At 41.3% G+C, this 24,937-nt stretch overlaps 1 protein-coding gene across 1 annotated transcript in view; it reads left to right on the top strand.

Annotated features, from left to right (window-relative positions):
- Positions 1 to 365: 365 nt before the first annotated feature.
- MUSK (muscle associated receptor tyrosine kinase) overlaps positions 366 to 24,937 on the top strand; it is a 57,267-nt gene continuing 32,695 nt past the window's right edge. Inside the window, exons 1-6 of the mRNA XM_051789260.1 lie at positions 366 to 549; positions 4,556 to 4,682; positions 7,852 to 8,003; positions 9,413 to 9,540; positions 9,986 to 10,127; positions 23,837 to 23,961. Coding sequence (XP_051645220.1) covers positions 453 to 549; positions 4,556 to 4,682; positions 7,852 to 8,003; positions 9,413 to 9,540; positions 9,986 to 10,127; positions 23,837 to 23,961 — 771 coding nt within the window. The 5' untranslated portion in view covers positions 366 to 452. The remainder of the gene's footprint in view (positions 550 to 4,555; positions 4,683 to 7,851; positions 8,004 to 9,412; positions 9,541 to 9,985; positions 10,128 to 23,836; positions 23,962 to 24,937) is intronic.

The following is a 24,937-nucleotide window of genomic DNA, read 5'->3' as shown; positions in this document are numbered from 1 at the left end:
TCTTAAAAGGTTATAATAAGAGGGAGTGTATGTGAGAGAGAGAGGAGAAAAAATGGAAAAGAGGGTGACTAAGCTGAAGGAAAATCTAGGGGCAAGCTTTTTTTCCACTACTGCACTTACATGGTGCTGGAATGAAGGCCTGCTGACGTTGCAGCACTGGGGTAGGGTACTGCCCTGGAAATGCATTTGCCCATTGTACTGCTCTCTGTTTGCTTAGAAGGAATTCAGAAGGGATTTGCTTTCTCTTGTTTCATGAGCCCCATGCTTTCACACTGACCAAAGTGGATATGCACCAGTTGGCCACGTCCATCATCACCGCTGGGTGGGAGAATTCCTGATTATACTTAGATCCCTCAGACCCCACTCTGTCACTAGCAGAGAAGCTCTGCTTGAGCACTGCTTCCGAAATGCAGCCGGCTGGGAGGTCCACACGCCTCGTCTGAAGGAGCCGGATGCCTTCTGGATCAAACATGAATGACTTGCTGAAGGTGCCCCTGGTGCACGTCCTCACCCTGGCAGCCCTCAGCTTGGCTGAGACACTCCTGAAAGGTTTGCTTGGTGGGGCTTTTGCCCTGGTCTTCTTCTTCTGTCACTTGCTGAAAGAGGTTTTCCAAAGAGGGGGGTGTCTCTGGTAATGGCAGGGTGGTGCTGTAATTTTTCCAAAAAAGACAAAAATGCTCTGCTTTAAGTGGTCACTTCACTGCTTTTAGAAGGATAGCAGTGAAAATATTCTGGAATTGAAGGTTCTTTGTCTATGAAGATCACGTAGTCCATTGTAATGGGCAGAGGGATCTTTGGGTTCAGCCTGGGTGGGATGTGTATTTCTCATGTTAAAGGAAGCTCAGAAGAGTTAAGGGCTGATAGTACCTATTGCTGCAGAGCCCAAGACTTGTGATATTTGGCATGTCTGTGTACGCTAATAGGTACATAAAACTTCAAAAGAAGTAAATAGCTATTATGTCTTTACAAAGTGTATGTATATAAATACAAACATGCATTGTTTGTATAGGATATAATATAGAAGTTATTATACCTTCTTCCTATCTTATGTGCACACACACATATGGACACATGCACACATATTTTTAGCCAGCAAAAGAACTGGACAAAAAAATCTGCTTAGGAAACTCTCTGAGGTACTAGTTGCAACCATGGTCTTCTGGACGTACCATCTGATAATGGTTTGGGCAGCAATTTTCGCTGCACAATGATTGTCCAAAGCCATTCAACGCATACTAGAAACATTGCAGCTTCAGGAAAGCAAAACAAAATCTTATTCACATGTTAGGTAAACATTGCGGCTCTTGCAAGGCTGTGCTTTTATAATTGTTAGTCAGATTATTCTCAAAATGGAAAAAAAAAAAGTGGTATCTCCTTCATAAAAACCTTTTGAAATAAAAATGTTAATATTTTCCTAAGGCACTAAAATAAGTGAGTGAACCCTAGTCTTTTTGAATGCTGTGGTAAGGCAGGATTTGAGGAGCAAGAAAAACAAAGGGGACAAGGATACCATTTTTTTTTCCTGGTGTCACAGAACAATGAACAGGCACATATCCTATTCTAGAACATCGCATCAGGTGGATGAATTGGCTTGTTCCCCGAGAGAAGCTGAGAGGTGACTGTAGTCCAGTTGCCCTATAGAGGTCTTGCAGCATTAGCTGGAAACACAGCTGAGCGGTTTTTGATCAGAGGAACTGCAATTTCTCTAGGTGTCTGCAATTTTGCAGGAGGGACTGGCTCTGCTTTCTGCATTATTTTGTTTGCCTGGCTTGTCTGGTTTCAAAAGTGTGAATCCAGATCCAAAGCCAAGCAATCTGAAAGCTTCTGGTGGGCTGGGGATAGGAGGGGATTTGCTTTCTCGTAGTCCCGTGACCAGCCTTGGGTCATTTTGCTATCTCGGGAAACTACAGCTGACACCCAGAGAAAGGGCACCTGTGTGGATTTACACATATGTAAGTTAATTGATTTTCAGTATTACTTAAAGCCACAGGGTTGCCTTAAAAATGTCAGAAAACCCAAAGGGCTACTCATGGAAAAGATTGGCTTCATTTCTATATGCTGATAGATATGTCTGTACACTGTTTGGATTTTATTTTCCCGTGTTAAAATCTGGTAGCATAGGCATCCCAAGTTTTGAGAGTTTTGAGTGCTTTCTGAAGAAAACATGAACTGACTGCAACACCTGAGCGGTTTGGATGGCTTTTAGAAGCAAAAGCAAGCAGCATCTCAGCCATTTTGGGCCTCTGTTGCAGCCTCACAACAAAATGGCATCATTGCTCGCTGTCTCCACTTGATTTTAACATCACAAAGGTAAAAAACAGCATATGAGGAAATACCACGTCACTGTTGCTGTCACAGCTGCTCTTTGAGGATTCAGAATTTGGGGAGGCAGCTGTAAAGAAGTTCCTTCTCTTTTTACCATTGTGCTGTTGGTTTGGGCAGTATCGTCCGTAACTAAGAGGCTTACAGACTTCTGAGCTGTATGCTGGCTTTTGGGAGGTGCCAGATGAGACCAAGTGTAGGCAATATTCTGTCATGCACTGAATTAAAGACACACCATAAAAGTATTTAACTGTTTCTAGATAATTTATTAATAGGTAAAGCTGACAGGTCTTGTTTGCCCAAAAGAATAAGTTACTGTAGTTACGCATATTGACTCTTGGTACAAATGTAGCTTTATTCCTTGTGAGAATGGCTGTGCTTATGCAGACAACAGTTATAAAACTAGTTGCTTTGAATTATCATTACTGTAAAAATTTACATTTCTCAGTGTTAGAAGCATCCTTCCGGAGACCAAGGCATGCGGACAACAGCAATAAAAACATACTATATGAAATTAAATTGCAAAACTCCAGGGTTAATGCCATCAAAAGACAATAAACTCTGTCAAAACCCAGCAATATCCCTTTTGAAGTAGTCACGATAGCCATCAGTGGGGGTTATTCTTCTAAGACAACCTTCAGTAGCAGGAAAACTTAGGCTTTATGGAAATCTTCCATTTGGTTTCACTGGCATAGAATTTATCTGGGGTGCAATACAGAGATTGTTTCTATCTAATGTAACCCAAAACGACCCAATACACTGAAGAGTGATACAATTTGAAGCAGTGATCTTAAACAATGAGTGTGTCATGGACTTGTTTTAATTAATTTTTCTTTAATATAATGTTTAGTACTACCTTAGCTATAGTTTTGAGATTTATGTGAGTACAGTCATTACTGGTGATCAATGATGGAACTTGAAGTTATAAAATATGGAAATATTATTGATGCAGATTTGTTCTAATAAAATGTCAAAAGTGTTTAGATTTTTACATAAACCTGATAGTGGAAGCTGTTTCTTTCTTCCTCTAGCTTTATTCCGGCAGAACTCCAAAGACATTCTAATTTTGACTCCCATGTAAAAAGCATTGAGGTGTAGACTTTCTATTATTCTCAGTCACTGAAATCTGAGTGTCTTCTATTTTTCCCCTTTCTTAGGAGGGAGGGGTAAATTTGTTATAATTTATTTTTTTCCTGAATTTAAACTTTAGTATACTAAGGAGGGCCAGCAGATAAACAGCAGTTGGTATTGTCCTGCGAAAACACAAACAGTATGCCACATACTGTTACAGTCAGAGAGGAATAAGAAGACTCCTGTATCCATTATGAATTTTCAAGGTGGTGTTTAGGAATATGGTATGAAATTAGTTTATCTCAGCACAATAATCAATGAAATTCAGTCCAACAAGTATGGGTGTGTGTCCCTTGCAGCCATAGATTAAAAGTTATTCAAGTGTCTTTGGAGACAGTGGCTGCAATGCATATCATGTGCAGGGAAAGTGATTCACTAGGCTTATGCTTTAATCCCTTCCAGCTATGATTCAAGTCTTTTACTGGAGTGACAGCAAGTGTTCCTAAAGGTGCATTCGAGTATTACAACAGGTATGATAACAGGTCTGATAATAAGCATCAGACATAGCTATCAGACTTCTAACTCTTGTGCTACTTGTATAGAAGAAGTGAGAAAAAGAGAACATGTACTAGTAATGACACAAATCTGAAGGACCCTAATGACTGTGTGAGCCTGGCTTTGAAAAATATAGTGCTATATAATAGGTTTGGTGTTTGAAAAAAAAAAAGATAAATAGTTGAGTGGAACAAATCCTGTAATAATGATGAAGAAGTCCAAATCTCATGCATCATGAAATAATAAAGAAGCACTCTGCCCACTCTGGGGGAAGATCAGCTTGGCTTCAATTGGTGTGCTGCTTCTTGCACTTCCAGGCTACACAATGCCAGGGGGGCAACCTGGCACGGGGATAGCCTCATCTATGTTCTTGCAGTATGCCACCTAGTGCTGTGAACCTTGGGGGAGAGGAGGGTTAGAAACAGGATCCATAGGGCTTGTTGGAGCTTGTTTTGCTCTGCTTTGCACCCTGTGGAGAGATCACAAAGCAAAATGCCATTGAGTGACCCTGCAGGGACGGCTGCCTCCACCAAAGGGGTCTGGCAGTCTATGTGCCTTTCTCCAGGAGTCACCATAAGGCTTTCTCATTTTCTCTTCCTTCACACAGCTCCCTTAATCACCACTCCTTTGGAAACAGTGGATGCCCTGGTAGAGGACGTGGCCAAGTTTGTCTGTGTAGTGGAGTCGTACCCTGAGCCGGAGATTACGTGGACACGCAACAGCATTCCCATCAGGTAGGGAGCAGCCCCAATCTGCTCCAGTATCTTCTGCCAAAACTGGCAGTGCTTTCCTCTGTGATAAAGGAGATATTTGGAATTATAAAAATAGGTCTGTGGCAGGGAAGAGGGTGAGTGGCTGTAATTATATAGGAATCTGTGTTCCTTACAGAATGATAAGAGCAACTTCACAAACTTGAGCTTGAAGACTGTTGGTTTCTGCTACAAGCTATGCAAGAATTTTCTTTCTAGCTTTAGGCTGTTCAATCCACTCTGTTCCTCAGTTTATGAGTTTATGAGGTGGGAGGATGCTGTATAATATTTAAAAGAAACTTTGCAAGACTTGTTGCCTATCTCAGTGTTCTTGGGAACTTTGTGTGGAAGGGGTCACGCTATGCTATTCTTGTTTACTTCTAGTTCTGGATCTGACTCTAGGAAAGTGGCTTCTCATTGTTACACTTTCAAATGCTAACCACCAGGCATGAGGATGCAGATGAAGGTGGTAGCCTTGGAAGTGTCTTATGGAAGTTGCTATCATTGCTTTTGTTCTGTTGCCATTGACGGGCTTCTACAAAGTAAATTGTACTTGATCTTCCAGCTCTGAAATCACGTTACATCTACCACATGCCTTCACATGTTTCTTATTCTAGATTGCTGTTAGTGACTTCCTCTGTAAAGGAAAATTACAGACTCCCTTTCTTGGTTAATGCCTGTTCTCTACAAGAGATGTCCATGTTAGGCAGATGGTCACCTGAAGCATGGTTCTCACTGTTGTGGTCAGGCATCCAAAGAGTCTTTGAACCATTGGCTTGGGAAACTCCAAATAAGTCAGTGGTAGCAGGAGGTAAATAATTTTAAAATAGGAGGAAAGCAGAAACTTACACATATGCATGCTAGCCTTCAGAAATCAGTTTTTTTCACTGCCTGCAACCTCAGCAAAACCCTGGGCTTAATCCTCTGACCCTGGCTTTGTTGCAACATGGAGGTCTGAACTTCCATGGATGTTATTGCCAAATCAGGTCATGTTTCTCCCAATCCCTTCCCCATCAGTGACACCATGACTGAAAATCAAATCTGGGAGAGGACGTCATTCATGCAGGGCCGTGTCTTTCTCTCCCCAGATCTTTAAAATGGTCACTCTCTATGTGTTCTAAGATAATATGAAAACCAGACCATTTCACACCACCATCCCCACTTCTAGAAGCCCAGTATACCTTTCTAAAAGCCATCCCATTCTGTCTCTGAGATAGAGTGCCTTTTCCACAACATTGACCAAAAAGGAAAATACAGGTAAAAACATCTCTGCTGGTAAGGTCAGAGAGCTCAGGTGCTTCATTCCTTTACTAAGGCTTTTGGAACAACATTAATATCAGCAACCATTTCACTTTCACAAAGCTCTGTGGCATTAATATTCAGTACTGCTGGGTACAAAAGCTCAGACCAAAGACAGGGAAATGGATAAGCTGAATATATTTCTGCTACTTTCTAAGAACTCAAATGAAAATATTTGCAGAATGAAAAAGGATCAAATCAGTGGGCTTTTTTCTCTGAATAAACCTCCATATAAATATATTTCTGTGCCTCTGTGTATATATCAAACTTCAAAGGGCCTAGTTATTGCAAGCAATTAATATCAGTTATTTTATTTACAGGATTTTCTTCTCTTGCCAAGTCTCAGCATCCTGAACAGGCAGCTAGGCTAACCTTCAAAACAGAACAGTGTGTAAACTTTCAACTTCGATGGGAATAGGGCCAGGACAGAGACTGCTGTCAGCACTAGTATTCTAGATGTGCCTTTTCTTTTGGCATCAAAACTTGTGCAAGGAGACCAGTAGGTGCCCTGTGCTTACTGAAAAACCAGGGCTGTCCACAATAAGCCTTTCTCAGGGAAAGAAGGGTATAGAGTTAGCACATCTTTTACACTGTGGATGAGTTCATGGCACTTTTTCCTCCCATGGTGAAAAAGAGGAGTGAGATATAAGACTGAAAGGCAAAAGGCTGTTGAAAGGAAATATGTGCTTGTCAATGTCACGTTCAGATTACTCAGTGACTACACTACAATTTCTAACAGTAAAAGAACAAAACAGGACATATTTAGGTGTCAGATATTTGTGATAGCTTGGAAGACAATCCTTAGGACAGAACTGTTCTGCTACTGTTCATCAGAATCAAAGTCCAGGTGCATGAAAATGCTTCCAAAAATCATCTATGACGGTGTGAAAATCAAACATAAAGGAATTTACGAAATGCTGTGCAAATGTTTTTTACTGAACTTTTCTTATATTTTTCCAGTTTTGTAATGAAAATCAAGAGTTCAATCCTCTGACTTCTCATCACCTTTCTGCTTTTCCCTTACTCTCACCCACACCCCACCCCACTCCTCTCCCTCCCCATGCCCCCCCTATTATGTTCACATACAGAATTGGTCTTTGCTCCACATATTTTGTTACAATATTCTACATCTTTATTGTTCCAGCTTCAGGGCTTCTCTTATCTTCTCTGAAGTGTCCAGGTTAAATCCTGCTTTGTTAAAACTATAGCTCTCCTTGAATCCTCTAACCTTGAGAATGCTTCATCACATTTCTTTGCTTGTTTCATTTTGGTTTTTTGCTTGTTGGTTTGCGTTTTTTCCAAAAAAATAGACAAAACTGCTCATGGATACAGGTATAAAAATACATGGTTTTTTGTTTGTGTCTATTTTCCCAACAGTATAAATCTTTGTGTAACTTTATCTGTTCAGTGAAAAAAGCTTTCCTTTTTATTCTGCAGAAGGTTTCTTTAAACAACTTCAGCCAGTTCTACTTCCTATATAAGCAGTCCTTCCTTTGCATTGCACAATTACAGCTAACAGGACCCAGCTGGAAAAGATTATTTGTGCTCATGCCTGTCCTTAGCCAGTCAGAAACCAAAATATGATACCTATTTACTTAACCGATATTTGGATGGAGGAAGAATTGCCGCTACACCAGTGGCAGTCAGGAGCTGCACGGTCTAGTGAGAATCCAAGTGAATCTTAAAGCCCAGCTCAACATTTTCAGCACCTTTCCTTCCCCCTGCAGGTTGAAAATAAAAGGTAAAGCTTACTGCCATTTGTAGCAGTGTCAGTCGTCTGTAGATTCAAATGCAGCTCCCCTTCTCTGTCCCTTGTTGTTCTCCCAGCCCTGACGATCTGTGCTGTACCCTGCAGGCTGTTCGACACGCGGTACAGCATACAGAGGAACGGGCAGCTCCTGACCATTCTGAGCGTTGAGGACAGTGATGATGGGGTGTACTGCTGCACAGCAGATAACGGGGTTGGAGCAGCTGCACAGAGCTGTGGGGCTCTCCAAGTGAAAATGCGTAAGTGGGAATGCAATTTCTTCCTGACACCATGTGAGTATTTAATTGAAAGCCCGAGCAGACCCCCAGGTATGGCCCCTGATGATCTCTGTTCAGGGCAGACCCATGTTCTTGTGAGCCTGGGTGCAGCCCTTTAAGGCAGTGACACAGCATATTGGGTCATATCTTAACTTAATGCTGTTCTGATTATTCACTTTGAGTAACACACACTTGTGCCAGGATCAGGGTATAAATCCCAATACTTTGAAGAATGCCTTTTGTGCAAACGCCATAAAAGAGGTACAATTTGATAAATTAGACCTCCATGGCAATATTGCATAACTCCCTTGTGAATATTAAATGTAAAATTTCACTAAGCAGATTTCTGCCTGAGGATGGCAAAAGCGAGTAAATGATGTTCAGGTGCTCTCAGTAGTAGTGTGGAATGGTCTGGAGCACCATGAGGTAAATGTCATAATCTTACATAGAAGGCAAAGTACTTAGTCTTGCAAAGGGCAATGTAGGTTCTGAACTTGGTGAAGCTGAACTCATATGACTGCAGTTGCTAACACAAACACTTTAAAGGGCAGCAGAGGTATAGTCTGGCTAAAGCGTCTATTTGTGGGAAAGGATTTGTTTGTGCTAATGATCATGACCCTCCAGGTCTGGTAATTCTGGAGTTCTACAGCACCCCAGTCACTGGCGGGTGGGGGCTGGAAGGTGATGCTCTCTTGAAGCTTGTTTTTCTGCTGGTTCAGTATCACGCAAGGGAGTCAAAATGTCAGGTCTCCCAAAATACTGAGATGACAATCTTTTTTACTCCCTGCTCAGAGTAAGCTAGGCCATATGGTTCCTTGGGCAAAATAAATTTAAATTTATCCATTATTACCTTTAGGGAGTTTGATTGCTTTTTTCTTTAAAGATCATTTCTTCTTTTAACTAGCACAGTTATAAATCCTTCCATTCGGGATATTAATTGAGTTTACGTGCCTTTCTTGTTGAGCTAGAGGCAAGCCTGGGTTAAAACTGTTTCAAAATCAATTCAATCCAGATCTGAGCTTTCATACAAGACAGTGTTTACACAGTGAAGAATGTCAAAACCTGGAATGCAAACATTCTTCAATACTGGAAATACTCTTATCTGAATTTGGATTTTAGCCCAGGCCTTAATTCAAATGACCATCAAACTCCACTCAGGAAAACAAATAACCCATGTAAGTTAACTGCTTTTGCATCCATAAACTGAAACTTAATGCTGTGCTGAAGAAAGTTCTTTCTTTCCAGGGCAGTTCATGATGAAGTAAGACTGCTCTACCTTTCAGTAATATAGAGAAAAAGCATAAAATTTTTTGATGTAATTTCTGAATTTGTCTTGTTCTAGTATCTCTTAGCTTCATTTCAACTTTAATTTTGGACTTTTAAAATTTTAGGACCCAAAATAACCCGACCACCTGTAAATGTGGAAATAATAGAAGGCTTAAAGGCTGTTCTTCCATGCACTACAATGGGGAATCCAAAACCTTCTGTTTCATGGGTCAAAGGAGAAACAGTTGTAAAGGTGAGTAGAGAATGATTTTTAAGTAGTGAAAATTATTTCTTAAAGGTATTGTGTTAAATATTATCATCAGTTATAGTATTTGTAAATTTTAGTTGCTAGAAAGCAAGCATTGGAAAATCCAGGGTTCATCTCTCTGGATATCTGTATCTTGTATTTTATGTCCTTATTACACTAATCGTGGACAAATGCTGATGAAAGCACTTGTGAGTGTTCTCATAAATAAGAGCTCTTTTGAAGCTATAATTCAGAAATCTGCAAAAACAGGGATGGGTGAGTTTGTCATGACAACGCTGAGCAGGGAGAGCTGGCCCCAAACCCTTCAGTTGTAGGACAACACAAATAATGTTCATGCATGTAAGCCCAATCTTTGTAAACGGATGTTTGGTGTTGCTTGTGTGCAGCCTGCATGTAGAAGCCTCACCTCAATTGCTTCTTCCTCTGGCAGGAGACTGCTCGCATTGCTGTCCTCGATTCAGGGAATTTAAGGATACACAATGTTCAGAGAGAAGATGCAGGACAGTATCGCTGTGTAGCCAAGAACAGTCTGGGCACAGCCTATTCGAAACCCGCAACTGTTGTAGTGGAAGGTGAGTAACCCTTGCACCAGGCTCCAGCTCCACGTGCCAGCTCCTCGTCATACCTGGTTAACTTGAATTAACCTGAAGTATTACACTGATGTTAACAAAAACATCTTGGGGGGGAGGAGAGAGGAGAGGACAGGTTCGGACAGGTTCGGAGAGGAGAGGAGAGGAGAAGGGGGAGAGAGAGAGAGAGAGAGAGAGAGAGAGAGAGAGAGAGAGAGAGAGAGAGAGAGAGAGAGAGAGAGAGAAAGAGAGAGAGCTTTCCTCATTGTGGACTTGAACATTTTCTGCACGCTAAACTGAACACCAGATTGATTTTTCAGTTTCCGGTCTTTATGCTCTCAGTGTCTATCTTTTATGTAGAGAAGATTTTTGCTTTGTGGTATAAATCATCAACAGTTTTAGAGTGCTGAGATCTGTGGACTGCTGGAGAACCCAATCATAGGCAACAAGGCATTCTATCTTCCTGAATCCTCTAAGAGAATTTCAGTTGTGTAAGGGTTTGTAGAGTGGGTGGAGGAATGACTGATTCAGTATATGAATTAATTTTTATTTCTGATTCAGAATGACCACACTCTGGAAAGTGCAGAAGGGTTTCCATTTGCCTAGTAAGCTTCAAAAGATTGTTGTGGGTTACATTTGGCCTGGGTGCAATCTCATTGCTAAGAGGAACATTGACACCTGGGAGCAGGATCAGGTATATTAGATCCAACTACAAATTACTGTAGGTCTGCTGTTTCCCTAAAGAATGCATTAATTTTCCAGGTGGATTTTTTTCCCCTTCTCTTTTTAATATTTATACATATAGATTTTGAGTCTGTCAGAAATTCCTTAAATAGCTTTAAATCTGGAAGATAGCTATTCTTAGTCTAGATTCAGAGCCATGTTTATCCCAGGATAAGAGTGATGAGGCAAAATGAAAACAGTTGGATCTTGATGTGAACAGCTTGGGTTTTTGCCCCATCACTGAGGCAATGGGCAGAGGCTTATCAAGGGTTAAACTGTAAATGGCAAATACTTCGTGCCATGCACACAAACAGCCCTCTCTGGGCCTCAGGCACTGAGATTTTATTACTCCAGACCTACCAGAGCCAGTCAGGGAACCTAAAAGCAGCCCGGAATTGCACCAAAAATCCAGGTTGCTAGGTAGATATCTTCTTTTGTCCCCATCTGCAGAATTATGCAGTGGCCTGCTCATTCAAGGAATGGTAAAATAATCCACTAATATCCTACTTGAAAAGGAGAGCATATGAATGCTCTTTTTAAAATGAGGAAGATTAATTCCTAATTAATCAATGGGAGCTCAATGCTCCCACACAAGCTATGCCCTCATATTCCCTGCATGTGTTGGGTGAACAAAGAAATGCTGTTCTTCAGGCTCACCTTTATTTCTCTGGTAGAACACTTATATAATATATCTAATGTCAGGCTGTCACCCAAACTAGACTGATGTATGCCTGGTTTACAGTTTTAGCTTCCAAAATCCAAAGCTATTATATCTGACTGCAACTTGTTGTGTATTCAAATCCCTTCCTCTCATGGTACTTTAGATTAATTCTCATGGATCTTTAGCATGCATACATATGTATACATATACCTGTGTACACATGCAGGTACACACACACACACACACATACACATCACCCTCACATAACTCTTTTATTATTACTTTTAGTATCCCTCTCCTCCTGTCTCTCCTACTCCCTTAGTAGCAGCATTTTAAAATAACTCCAAGTAAATAATATTCTAAAATTACTCAAAGCAGGAAAACTACACTCCAGTAGTAGTGTTTGAGCACACACTGTGTTCACAAAACTTGTGAAAATTGCTGTTCATTGCTTCTCTAATAATACTACAATATTTTTCCTTAAATCTTGGTGCTAGTATTCACTGGAGTCACCACTCTGCACAGTGTGGCTTAATATTAAAATAAAATTACTAAGCATGGCTGGATAACTATGAATATTTAATTCCAAGGCCAATGCTCATTCAAAGAGCGGTGCAAATATTTATACCTAGCTGAATCTAGATCATGCAGAACCTGATTTCTGTTGTGAGCTTTCCTTTTAATGGGTCCAACATCAGTCCTGTGTGATGTCCCACCCTTAAGGGGAAGGGAGCACCCAAGATTCATAGGTCCTCGTTGAAAGGAATGACAACATTCAGAGAGTTTGGAAATTTGTTTGTTAATTCCTGACCTCCTACGTAAGCACACTGCAGTGGATTTTGGATAAAGGGGTGGGATGAAAGGGAAAGTAGTGAGAGAGAGAGGTGGATTTAAGAGTGGAAGAGAGAAAGAAGTCACTATGAAGTGCTTCTCCACTAGTGCTCTGGTTTACAGCTCTGCAGAAGCCGTATAATTGTGTTGGGTTGCATTTTCCCCATTTGATTTCTTTAGTTACAACCCACTCAAATTATGAAAAAAAGGACTAGTAAAAGTACTTGCATGAAGCAGAATTGCAATAGGCAGAAACAAGCCTTCTCCACACTACTCTGCAAAGTGAAACAAATAAGCAACGATCAGTCTGCTGGGTCAGTTAAAATTAGTGTGTGAATGTGACTTGTTCTTGCTTGTACATCCAGAGAGGTCTACAAAAGGTAATATATGCACTGAGATAAAGGAACGATATTGTAATCTTGGCTGTTTGCCAAGAAATGTGTTTTTAATTTCCTGGAGGCCATATTTCTGACCTGCAGTTTTGTATTAATTTTCTATTACCTTAAGGATTTTGCTAACTAGATGTTTAATCGCTACTTTATCAGTTTGGATAATGTACACTTCTTCTAACTGTAGAAGAGCATTTAATACTCAATGAAATAGCACATTGCCAAAGGATTTCTAAAAATTTCCTGTTGGTTGCTGTACTGATGCCCAAAATGAATCTCTGGCTGAAGGATTCCTGGATGAATCCAAGATTCAGGACTACGGTAGAAGAGAAGCATTTGCTGGCTTACCTGGCTTACCTTCAGACACAGATGTCTGAAGGCTGAAGTTTATTTACAAGATGTTGGCTGAGATGGCTAAGATGTTCCATCCAGTTTCACCTGAAGATCACTCCTTTAGAAATAAATATGAGAACAGCTATTGCCTTTAGTAGTGTTGAGAGTTGTCCTCAAGTGCAGAAATTCCCATTGATGTCAGTGAAAATTCAGGGCAGGGTAAAGACTTTTCAGCTGTGCCAAGAATGTATTTTTTAGACATTGTCTGAGCATTTGAAATCTGTAGTGTTTGCAAGACCTTTGTCTGTTTTTTCTTCATGCATAGGCTGTAGAACAGGGGGAATTTTGATTTTCATTGGTATTTTCAGCGACATTGATCCAGTCCACTAATAGGACCAGTTTCATAAAAGCTGTGCATGAGCTCCTCAGGTTCAGCTTCTGGGCCTTCTGCCTTAAACTATACACCCTCTGTAGTCCCCAAGGTTTGAAGTGTATCACAATGATATTCTTCATATGCATTGTGTATGAATTATAGGATATTAAAAGACTAAATTTAAAGCCATGAGCTCTTTCCTGGTGAGAGGTATGGGAACATTCCAGTTAAGAGCATGCTTGTCACTCAGACACAGAGAGAAGCTGCCTGGTATTTTTTTTTTCTTAATATGCAAAATAAATTCCACTGGATGGTTTTGCTTTAATCTCTTGCTATCTTTTCCAGATGTTGTGCTTATAACAAGTATTCAAAGTATATGTAGTTCCTGCATCAAATAGGAAGTATCTACTGAAGAACAATCATAAACCAGTAAATTTTGTGATGATTTACAGGCTTCATTGCTTGATGTGCTTTGTTTTTGCTTTGTTTTGGAGAATGTTTCCTTCTCTCCTTGGGAGAAGGAAAGTGCCATCTTGTGAATTAGTAGAATGGGTTCCTCTCTTATATGTTCTTCATTCTTCAAAATAAAAAAGTCACAAAGGAAATTGGAAAATTGATCATGAATTTCTTACCATTTAGACGTAACAACTGTTAAAAAATGAGACATAAAGCCATGAACCACACGTTTCATCCTTAGCCTTATTTTTAGCTTCAGCTATGGAAAGAGCATTTTCTGGAAACTGATGGAGTTATTGTCATTGAAATGTACAAAGGGTTGTGATGGATTGGGCACTAATACAGTTGAAGGCCGAATGTTCTTCCTAGAGGTGTCCTTCCAATCCAACAGAAGCATGTGTGTGGCAGTCCTCTGATGCAGGAAGACAGTGTGAATAGTCTACTGGGACTTTGTGTGCAATAGATTTTTCTTTATCGAAGGATGAAGAACAACCTTCCTGTTGTGCCTTTTTAGGTGTTGTACGCAGCTAGTGAAACCTTTGAATTCCCAGTTTGCCCAGTGAGGCATTTTTAACGTTGAAAAAGAAAGAAAAAAGGAATAAATACGTGAACCGTAATGTTAAAGGAAAGGGTACACGGATAGTCCTGTTGGTTGTGTACAGAGTTAGATGAACCTCCATCTTGTGACTTGTGTGAAACTGAGTTTGATCTTCAGCCTGTGGCACCAGAGAATGGTGGAATTCAGGAGTTTTGGACTATAGAGTGTGATAAGGTTTAGCTTTGAAGCCACCACTTTACAGAACCGTGTCTAGAAATTAGCAATTACAAATCTGTAAGGAAACAAATAAATTAACCAGGACAAGTGCTGGAAGATCCAGTATGTTTAACAAGAAACGAATGGGATTCTTCATGGATTTAATAACATTTTTTGATCAAATCTTCTCTGCAATTTCTAACAATCGGAATGGGGTCAGCTGGTGCTAGTGATCCTTTCTTTATCCAGTCAGTTTCATTCACCTTTTTGCTGAAGTGTAGCTGTTCCATTTGATCCTGTGTTATTATGTGACAGCACACAAAGCAATCAAATCAAAACAAGCATAGAAGCAATGTTCCCCACACTCCCCTGACTAGATATTTGATTTTACATTCCAACTCTGATAGATTTGAAGTCTTTTCCTGCCCAGACTTTATTGCTTATTACTAGCTACTAAAATAATACCCTGCCACAGGCCACAAAAATGTTCCCCTATAAGCCACTTCTGAGAACTGCCTTAGCCTTAAAAATAGGAAGGTTTTCCTCGGAGGATCATTCCTACAGAAGGAAGGATCTGCCAGATTTGATTTAGATTTTTGATTTTTTAAAAACAATTTTGTCTAATTCTTGTGTTAGTGAGGAGACAGCAATAAGGTTGACAATAGAAAGCAATGCCATTGGTGTTTAGTTAACTGACTATCACATAAAGTGTAAAGCACTAGCTTCCTTCATCTGGTTTTTGGACCTTTATGTAGTCTTGGGACAAATTTGCACCATAGATAAATCAACAGACTAGAAAGTCACACCCCAATTCAAGTAACAGGAATGAAAGTATGTATTTAGTGCAGGTAATCTATCAATTTGGATGGCCCACAATTTAGAGATGGTCTCTATTTCAAATGAAAGCTGACTCCTGATGTGCCATCCAGAATGGTTTTTACAGTTTTGTGTCAACTTGTCTGTACTTGGCATAGACTATGTAGGAAAGAGAGATACCAAGAGACCACCAAAGCAGCCCGTCAGCACTGTGACCCTGACTCTTGCTGCATTTCCTGTAGATTAAATATCAAGGTGAAATCAGAATTTTTATCTATGCCATCTTCTGAGGTAGGATGTTTTGGGTGAGGTGAATTGCCAAATAGCAGACTGGCAAGGAAGTTTGTAGATCTTCATTTAAGTATTGAGTGAAATTTCCTCATGGAAATTCTGATGTCAACACTGAGGAAGAGTCTTTGGCTCTGCTGTGAATAGAGGAAGAAACTCTGGGACAGGAAAGCCTTCCCTATCTGCATTGATGCTGGCGTATGTACCTGCAGGCTGTGTCCTACAACAGTAAATGGTGAATGCTGCAGTTTGCTGTTAAAAATTACAAGGGGTTTTGGGGGAGGCATCATTACAGGGAAAGAACAAGCATGCCTGTAATTACACCAAGGTATTTGACTGGCATCAGCAGGGTGGCATGGGTGTAACTGAAAGCCTAGAATATCTCATTAAATCTTCTCCTACCTACGGCATTCACCATAGTCATCCCAAGGATCTCAGATGCCACAGATACAACCATATCCCTAATTACAGGGTAACAGGGCAAGCTGCAGGAGAAAGAAAACAGCCCCAGACCTTTGGCAAATGAACAAACAAGCGTGAAATATTCAATTTACTCCTGAGTCTTGCTCTGCTGTGACACTGACAGGAGGTGCATGCTGCCTTTGAGTAAATGTCACAGGGTGGCCTCCTGCATTGAAGAGGTGCAGTGCAGGCCTCCTGGGAGCATGAATCTTCTGAGAAGGCATAAGCACACAATTCTTCTTTAAGAAGCATTTGAGTCTAATATTTCCTTTTGCAAAAAACTTTTACCTCTAACAAAGGGTTTGGAAAAGCACTTAAAAAATATATGAAGTTCTTACATCATTGCATGAGTTGTGGTTTTAAGGAAAAAAAATAAATATGGCAGATAAAATTCTTCTTTGTTTTAAACTGTTGGCTAGCTGGGAAGCATGTGCTTCCCGCACAGCAACAAAGAGAGTAGAGGATAAGGGGGCTAGAGCAAACTGAGATAAGTATCCTGAAGTGACTGCAGCCCCAGGCAGCTCCTCACAAAAAGCGCATATCCAACAGGGAGCTGAGAATTTGGAAAAAGATGGATCTCTGAGGTAGGAGGGGCTAGTTGAGTTTTCAGCACTGAAAATCAAGCATGCCTGATGGGTAAGGTGAGCAGGGAACAGGCTAATTGCTGTCACGCAAAACAAAAAACATCCTAGCAGGTACTGCTAGCAGCACTTTAAAGCAGATGAAAGGAAGTACTTTTCATATGGCATGGAATTAGATTTACGGTACTGCTATTAGCCTTTGGTGGAGACCAGATGTCAGGATACTGCAAGACTTATCTCATTTTTGGGTATCCCAGAGATTCCCATAATGGCCTGCTCAATTCCTGAGAGTAAGAGAGGGAGAGAGAGACTTGTGTATAGCTGTGGATATCTCAGTACCTGCAGACAGACTGGTAGCCTTGGCAGCAGTCATGGTGGGTTGTGATCACAAATGGAACAAGTAAAGGAGTTGCTCCTTGACTCAGGAGGCTGGGAACTTCCTTTCCAATTTCACATACAGTAACGGGTAATGTCAGAGTTAAATGGCACACGATATGTCTCTGTACTGTAGAAGAGACATGGGGAGGCTTAAAAGGGTCTTTCCTTCAAAGAAATGAAATACATATATAAGACCAGTACTGACATGAAAAGAATTTCCTTGTTCATTTCCTTGGGAAGTAATTTGAACATGCTATCCTCACTTGTCCTTGAATCTGGTGTTTGCTCTGTATATAGAGATGAACACTTGTAAAGAACAGGTTTTATATAGTTACACAGGATATAAGCTATCTAGTTACATTTTACTCCTGGTTATTATATCGTTGCATATTTGAGATGTCTCCTTTTAGGATTCCAGAGACATCTACATGCAATGTAAAGTCTTTCACAGCTGAGAAGTTAATGACTGCTGTGTTTAACATGAGTCCTTCTGCTGATGCAAATTGTCCCACCATCCATAAATCTGGGAGTTCATCCTAGAATAAAGTTACCTTGAAAACTTATTGCCTTGCTAAGAAAAACTTTCTTGATATTAGACACTAGAGCTTTGAATCTGAAGGGATATGCTTCAGGATGGAGATGATATGCTTTGCTCTGTTTCCCTTCCACAGGGATCTTAAATTGTCCCTGCTGTCTCACAGCCTCAGGCTCCAGGTTGAGTACCTATGTATTGTGTGCAGGCTGGTCTGTGCTGCATGATGTATTAAGGACTACTACAAGCCCCAGGCCAACCATATCATGTATCAGGAGCCAGAAGAGCTTGGAAATTTTGAGATTTTGTACAAAATGTGGATATTTCAGATGCATTGGAAGGTTATCCTCACAGGTAACCATGATAACAGGGTGAGGGGCAAGTGAGCGATGAAGTATACTGCTTGCTTACAGCTCTTCCTCAGCTTGCTCTTTTGGGGCCCATACCTAATAATGCTGTTCCTTGAGAAATACAGTGGTTGTGTGCATTTCCTATTGCATTTGTACATTTCTTTTTCTTTTGATAACTTGTATACAGACGGTTCTCTAGCAATAAGCATGTTTGGACATGGACTAAATAAAAATAGGTAAGTAATTTGACAGAGATAAGTGGAAGTGTCTTATATCAACTTTTCCTGAGCCATTTTGCTCCTCTTTATGTTTACTTGGTAGACTTGCAGAAAAGATAAATATTGCCCTTTTGGTAAGAAATTGTTGGAGATCAAAGTGAAACTGACCTCACGGTTATCTTGGGATTTAACTATTAACCTGTCAGTTTTGGAAGTGGTAAGCCATGTGCAGAGCCTGCTGCTGCTGCTGAGAGAGGAGTTGTTAACCACCCTTACTGAAGAATTTCTTTGTTCACCAAGCTGGGATTTGGTCCTGTCATGTCAGCTGCAGAGACTGTGCCTTGCTTGTTCAGCCCTGGCTCTTGGAATGTGACTAGCTGCTGCACAGCTTGGCATGGCTGTCTCTGTGACCTCTGATCCATGAACAGGGTGTGTGGCCTGTTCTTGACCCTGGCATTTCAAGAATTTTTTTGATTTTACACAGGTTATTTCATGGCAGAAAACACAAATGCCTTGGCTTTCTATGCGCTTAAAAACGTATTTGTCAGACTTTCCCTCATCTCTCACCGGTGGGAAGGAAATGGTAGCCCCTCTACTTGTTACCTTTCCTTGACTACCTAGTTTAGACTTGTCAGGAAGTGTGAATGGATATGAAATGAATGAATCTGAACAGGGATTTAGACAACTGGACTTTTCATTGGCAAAAGACTACGATCATAGTGACACAAGTTCATGGTTCTTCAGAGCATATAGGGGCAAGCATAAATGATTTTTTATGGATTAGTAAGCAAAGTCCCAGGCCATAGAACATTATCCTCTGTAGAGAGGTCATTTCCATCTCTCATGCTTCAAACTATGAAAGAGCTAAGGGAACACTGGCAAACACAAACAAAAAAATGCTTGCAGTTTTGCTCCTAAGTGCTTACATATGAATTTTGCACAGTGCGAAGTCTTTACCAGGGTATTTATACCAGGAAAGTTTCTGAGACAATACATAGCTTATTGCTGCAGCAATGTAGACACGTGGGAGCTCAACATGGCACCAGCTGTACCAGAGGAAAATGTGAGAGAATTTGCCTTTATCCATCGTGTTTTGCAGCTTAGCTGGAAAAAAAAAAGAAAGCATGAGACCTGGTTGCAGTCACCCAAAAGGCCATTTTTCATTATATAAAGAAACACTGGGGAAAGGGGAGCAGGCTGAGATATCAGATCTGGCAGTATGGACAAATTGGGTCTGGCTGACAGGTAAGGGCATGCTTGGGCTGTGGTGGGAAGGGAGTGTGCACCTACTGTAGCCAGGTGGTTGCCAACGCAAGTTTAGCTCCTGGTGGTCTTATCTTGATTTAGACTGTCAGGGATGCTTTACTCTGTACCAGGACTAACAACAAATTCTTGGACATGAACACACGTGGATGTTGACAAGCTGGGTTAATTCATGTCCATGAGTAAGTACTGCTCATGTTCTCTGAAAGCTGGGGTTTACCAAAGCCATGGTAGGCTTTGTATAAATACAACCTGCCCCACACCCCAAAACAAGTGTTTGAATGGTCCTGACACTCTGGGCGTCACTTTGTACTTTCCCAAAAGCAGCAGCATGGCCCCAGGCCACCTAGGCGGCTGTCTGGCTGTGACTTACCCAATCCAATCTGCTTTAACAAAAAACCAGGCCTTATCCAGACAGAGGGCAGGCATCTGGCAGGATTGCAGGATCAGGCCCCAAACCCGGGAAATGAAACACAGCTCAGTTAAAGGCAATGGGAAAACAAAGTCACCTGGAAAGAGTTAGCCATTCAAAGTGGGGGCAGGGGAGAGAGGGGCCAGGGGAAGGGGTGCTGCTTTAATCTTTTCATGATATAAAAATTTTGTGACTGAATTAAAGCCCTACTGTTTGGACTGGATGATGTTATGCAATTCTCAGAAACAAGAGCAGCTGGCTGCGGTACAGATACCTCCTAGCAAGCCCTGCAGTGCACAGCACATCATTTACCGGGGCTGTAAAAGAAAGGACGTTTATTAAGGGGCTTGGGAGTGAAATTTGACATGCTGGCTTGGCTTTTAGCTGACTGGATTTCATTTACAGCTCCTGTTTTATTTTCTGCTTAAATAAATAAATAAATAAATGAAGCCCTCTTTGCCTGCCTTTCCTAACTGCTTTTTGGCATGCCTTTGGGTAAATCCAGTGCTGAGAGCCTGGGGGTCTTGATGTGAATGTTGCTAACCTTGTGACAATGTGGCTAAGCAGGCAAAGGTCCTGCCAAAATCCACATTCAGGAGGATCCAGAAAAGGAGTACAAGTAATGGAGTCAAAAATCACCTGGCTATTGGGAATTTTCACTCTGAGGAAAAAATGAGAACAAAACAATGTCCTGAGCCCACCAAATAATGTGAATTTTACAAACATTTATTACTATTTCCTGATCCTTCCTCTTCCTGCCTTTTACCCGCCTCTTCCTACCAGCTGCACCATCAGAGTTGCTATTTCTTCCTTGCCTTTGGCTCTTTCTTTCTTTGTGTAATTCAGTGGAGAGAAAAAAAAGTAGAAATCAGAGTTTTGGGGGCTGTGTTCTGTCATTTAACCGCAGGACAGATCTCCTTGCTGATGCAGTTGCCAAAATGGACCCTGAGCTTATCCTGGGGTCTTGCCCTGTTTTGCACTGGTGGAAGGTGACACTGGCTGCTCTTACACAACCTGTCCTGGCTTTCCCACAGCACCTAAGTCTGACAACAGTGGCAGTGCATTGATCATTCACCCATAGGTGATGTGGCTGAGAAATAGTTGATGCTATTATTTTTAATACTGTTTTCCAAAGTCATTAAGAAAATTCCCTTTAGAAAATATGCCTCTGGGCATGTCAATGAGCTGTCACTGTTGGGATCTGGGGAGTCCAGCCATTGTCTCAGGAAATTTCTCATTTAAAAATAAAATAATGTAACCCCTCCCCCGAGGTTATTGCAATAAAAGTATCTACAGCTAAGTACTTAGGCTAAATAGCTAAACTTTAAGTAAAATACTTTTTTAAAATATGCAAATATAAGTACTTGAAATGTTAAGGATTTACATCTGTAACTTCAGTTCTGAAGGTCCTGAAAGTAAACTTGGTGGCACAAGGGATAGCAGCAGTTTCAATTCCTCCACACTTTGGAAATAACACTTTGGAAATCACCTTATTTCCTTATAGGCCAAATTTTATTTAGCCATTCCTCCACGCAGTACTTCCCACAAGAAACATGTGAATGTTTAGCAGCTGTTACTGGATTTTTTTATCCCTGTATCTGGTGTTTTAAGGTTGAATAGCCTGGCCCTTTGCCTTCCCTATGCTGGCAGACAACTCTCAGGCCAGCAGTGTGCTAGGCTACTAAAGGAAGTGCTGTGATCAGTGCTAGTGGGAGGACCTTGGGAAGTGGGATGCAGCTTTCTGGCCTCTCCATAGGCGCGATGCCATGCGCAAGCTGGACCAGCCACGGCACTCACTGTGGCTTTGCATGCTGCCTGTGCTATTGTCATTTTCAAAAAGTGTGGTTTTTTTTATTCCTGGTTTAAAGATCCTAGCAAATCTTGGGAGAACAGCTAGTACAGGGGAGGACATATGTGCCAGCATGACTGAGTGCTGGTAGTTAGTCACTTTGTATTAACTAAGCTGGGCATGATCTGAGCAGCAGAGTCATCACGTGGGCAGGATCCCAACATGGCACTGAGCAGCATGAGAAAAACACCAAGGGCTGCATTCCACTCTGGGATCTAACGTGCTGGCTTCAGCAGAAGCCATGAGAATGTAACTACTGCCAGGGGATAGGCCCAAAGTTTAGTATTTCTCCAAATGAAGTATAAAAGTAATTACGAGCTTGGCCTGTAACACTCGGGTCTGAATTCATAACCATCTGGTGCTAATGGCCTGAAGAAAAACTTCAGGCAAAGGTTTCATTTTACTTAATATCTGTCAGAAAAGTCCCTGGGCAGTGACTGCAGCTTTACTCATTAGTGATGGAGGTTCATAGCTGCTGTCTCGCTGAGGTGTAGTAGGGTGCAGAAGCCTGATGCTGCTCTGCTTTGACTTTAAGGAAAAGGCACTGAGCACAGAAAGTGATGCTGCTTGGAACACACAGAAGAATTAACAAACTCAATATAATGTTTATCCTCCCCCCATTTTCACTTCAATGACATTAAATTTAATCTTCCTAAAATAAACCCTGCCCAGGAGTCTACTGAATGACTGTGCTCCTGAGAAGAAAAGGTTTGCATGCTGAAATTAACTCTCAGTGTTACCTATCCATGAGGAAAAGCTGGTTTTAGGCTCTTTGTTAAAACAAATCTCAATCCCATTCCAGGTCAGAACTGGGTGAAAGGACTATGTGGAAAGCATATATTTTTTCATTCCAACTGAAATTTTGCAAAGCCTTCCTGTCCCAAATATTGGAGTCAGATGTTCTATTTCTGAATAGGGCAGACAGAGACATGGAAGACTGTGACTTGATCAGATATGTTGATAACATACTGATAGAAAAAGTAGCAAACAAGATATCAGGCTTGTCTGACAATTCCAAGAGAAATTCCTCTGCCTACTAAAGTTTCTGTTGGAGACTTTTAGTCATTGCTGTGCAGTCCAGAAGGTGTTACTCACTAAGCATGAGAAATTGGAGTAAGAAATGGCAGAGCTATTCAACTTGCTTCTGTATAGACATTATGGCATCTCTATTAAAAACTTTGGGTCAAAACTCAAATGTTCCAGGTGGGAAATATCTTTTCTCTGCTTTCCTCTATGTGGTCCAAGTACAGCAGCTTGTGAAGACCATCAGAATTGTGATTCTGGATTGAAGTAGGTTTTCAGCAAAAGTACTTCAGTTGTTATTTCCACCCCACCAAAGAAAAAAATAAAATTTCTTGAAGACAGGAGAGTGCTTGTCTTTAAACTGCCCAGTAATCCTATTGCCACAAAAGAAGCAATAGCGGTAGAAATGAGAAGTCACTTTAAAAATCTACTTTCCTACTGTAATCTCAGCTTCTTTAAGTCTTTGCCAGCCATTCCTCCTTAACTCGATGTTAGACTCTCTCCCCTAAGGGCAGCTTGTCACGGCAATGAAAATGTTGCTGTTTGCCCAATCCATGGCAAGTCCTAATCACTGTGATCAGACTGAGGAGTTTGTCTGACCCTTAACCTTCATGGTGTGCCATCACACCGGTGGTCTTCCTTGATGGTTTTGAGCAAATTTTACAGGAGGTCACCCTTGGCAGGGCAGCATGGTAACTTTGGGTATTTGCTGTAAGCTGGTCCATTTGCATGCTCCTGATGAGTTTGCCCTTGGTTTTCTTGCACATTACCCCCTCTACATCGAATCGATGTAGAAATTTCCAGAGGTAAAATTTTGGTCTGTAATGTAACCACTCTGGTCACTTTCTTTCTCCTCCTCATCCCTCTCCCAAAACTCACTGGGAAGCCTGTGCTATTCTTTTCTTTTACTCATGGAGCTGTGGCTTATATCAAGACACACTGGAGAGGGAGCTCCCCCATGCCAGCACCAGCCTCAGCTTTACATTACTGTTCAACTAGCACCTTTCTCTTCTCTTGCAGTGTTTGCCAGAATCTTGAAGGCTCCCGAATCCCAAAATATCACCTTTGGTTCTGTGGTGACCTTGCGGTGCACAGTGGTCGGTCTTCCAGTCCCTACTGTCACCTGGCTGGAAAATGGGAAAGCTGTAAGTGCCTCTTTTTCATGCTTTTGGCCCTGGAGCACTGCTAGCAGACAGAAGCACAGCCCAGGGATTAAAATGCAGGGCTGGGAGCCAGCACCAGTGGTTTCTATTCCTGCCTTACTTAGCACCTTGTTGTGCAATCTGGTTGAGTCCACCTCACCTCTCTGCTCCAGCTTTCTCTTCTGAAAAACACAAAAACACTCTCCCCCTTCTTCAGGGTGTTGCATGAGCGAATTTTTTAGGATCTGGAAACCCCAGGCTGCAGGGTGGTTTAGACACTCTCAACCTTCCTCCAAGCCAGGGTTTCTAGGACTTTATTGTGGGTTTAAGTGTTTCTGCAGCTATCTTCCCTTTCCGTTTTTCTAGTGTGGTAACAAATATATGGCAAAATTGCTTATTTGACAAAATAACAAAACCCAAGGAGTTAGACAGGGCCAACTGTTTTAAGGTAAAATACCCATGTTTCCACAGCATACTTGCAGAAGAGAATAGACCTGAATTTTCTAGACTGACCTAGGTGACGCAATGAAGTATGTCACCAATTTGTTCCTGTCTAGAAGCGTGTCATCAAGAAAGACACACTCCTTCAGTGGCAGGCACCAAGAGATGCAAAACCACTATATCTCACAGGAAATTGTTCTGTGATTTAATGATCCTGACCATTTAAAATAGGTGCTTGCTTTGAATTTGTATGGCTTTCATGCCTGTGTGTAGACTATTGCAATGTTTTCACTTCAGCTGAACTGAAGAGTTGCTTGACACCCAATAGTGCCTCTGCAGGAGTGAGCAGTGCACCACAGTCACAGCAGCTCTGCTGCCTGAGCCTGCCATGGGCTTCCTCTAGTCTTCTTATGAGTGGGGTGACCATGCTTTATACTCTCTGTGGTCTTTCAACAGCTTTTTAAGCATGTGAGCCCCAGGGTGTGATGCTGTGGAGGCATGTGGAGCATCCGGTGACTACAGGCTGGCAATTTTCATC

This window comes from Manacus candei, unplaced genomic scaffold (assembly GCF_025592945.1).
Source record: "Manacus candei isolate 608988 ecotype Guabito, Panama unplaced genomic scaffold, ASM2559294v1 h1tg000027l, whole genome shotgun sequence".
NCBI lineage: Eukaryota > Metazoa > Chordata > Aves > Passeriformes > Pipridae > Manacus > Manacus candei.
This window is presented reverse-complemented; position numbering and strand designations above follow the sequence as displayed.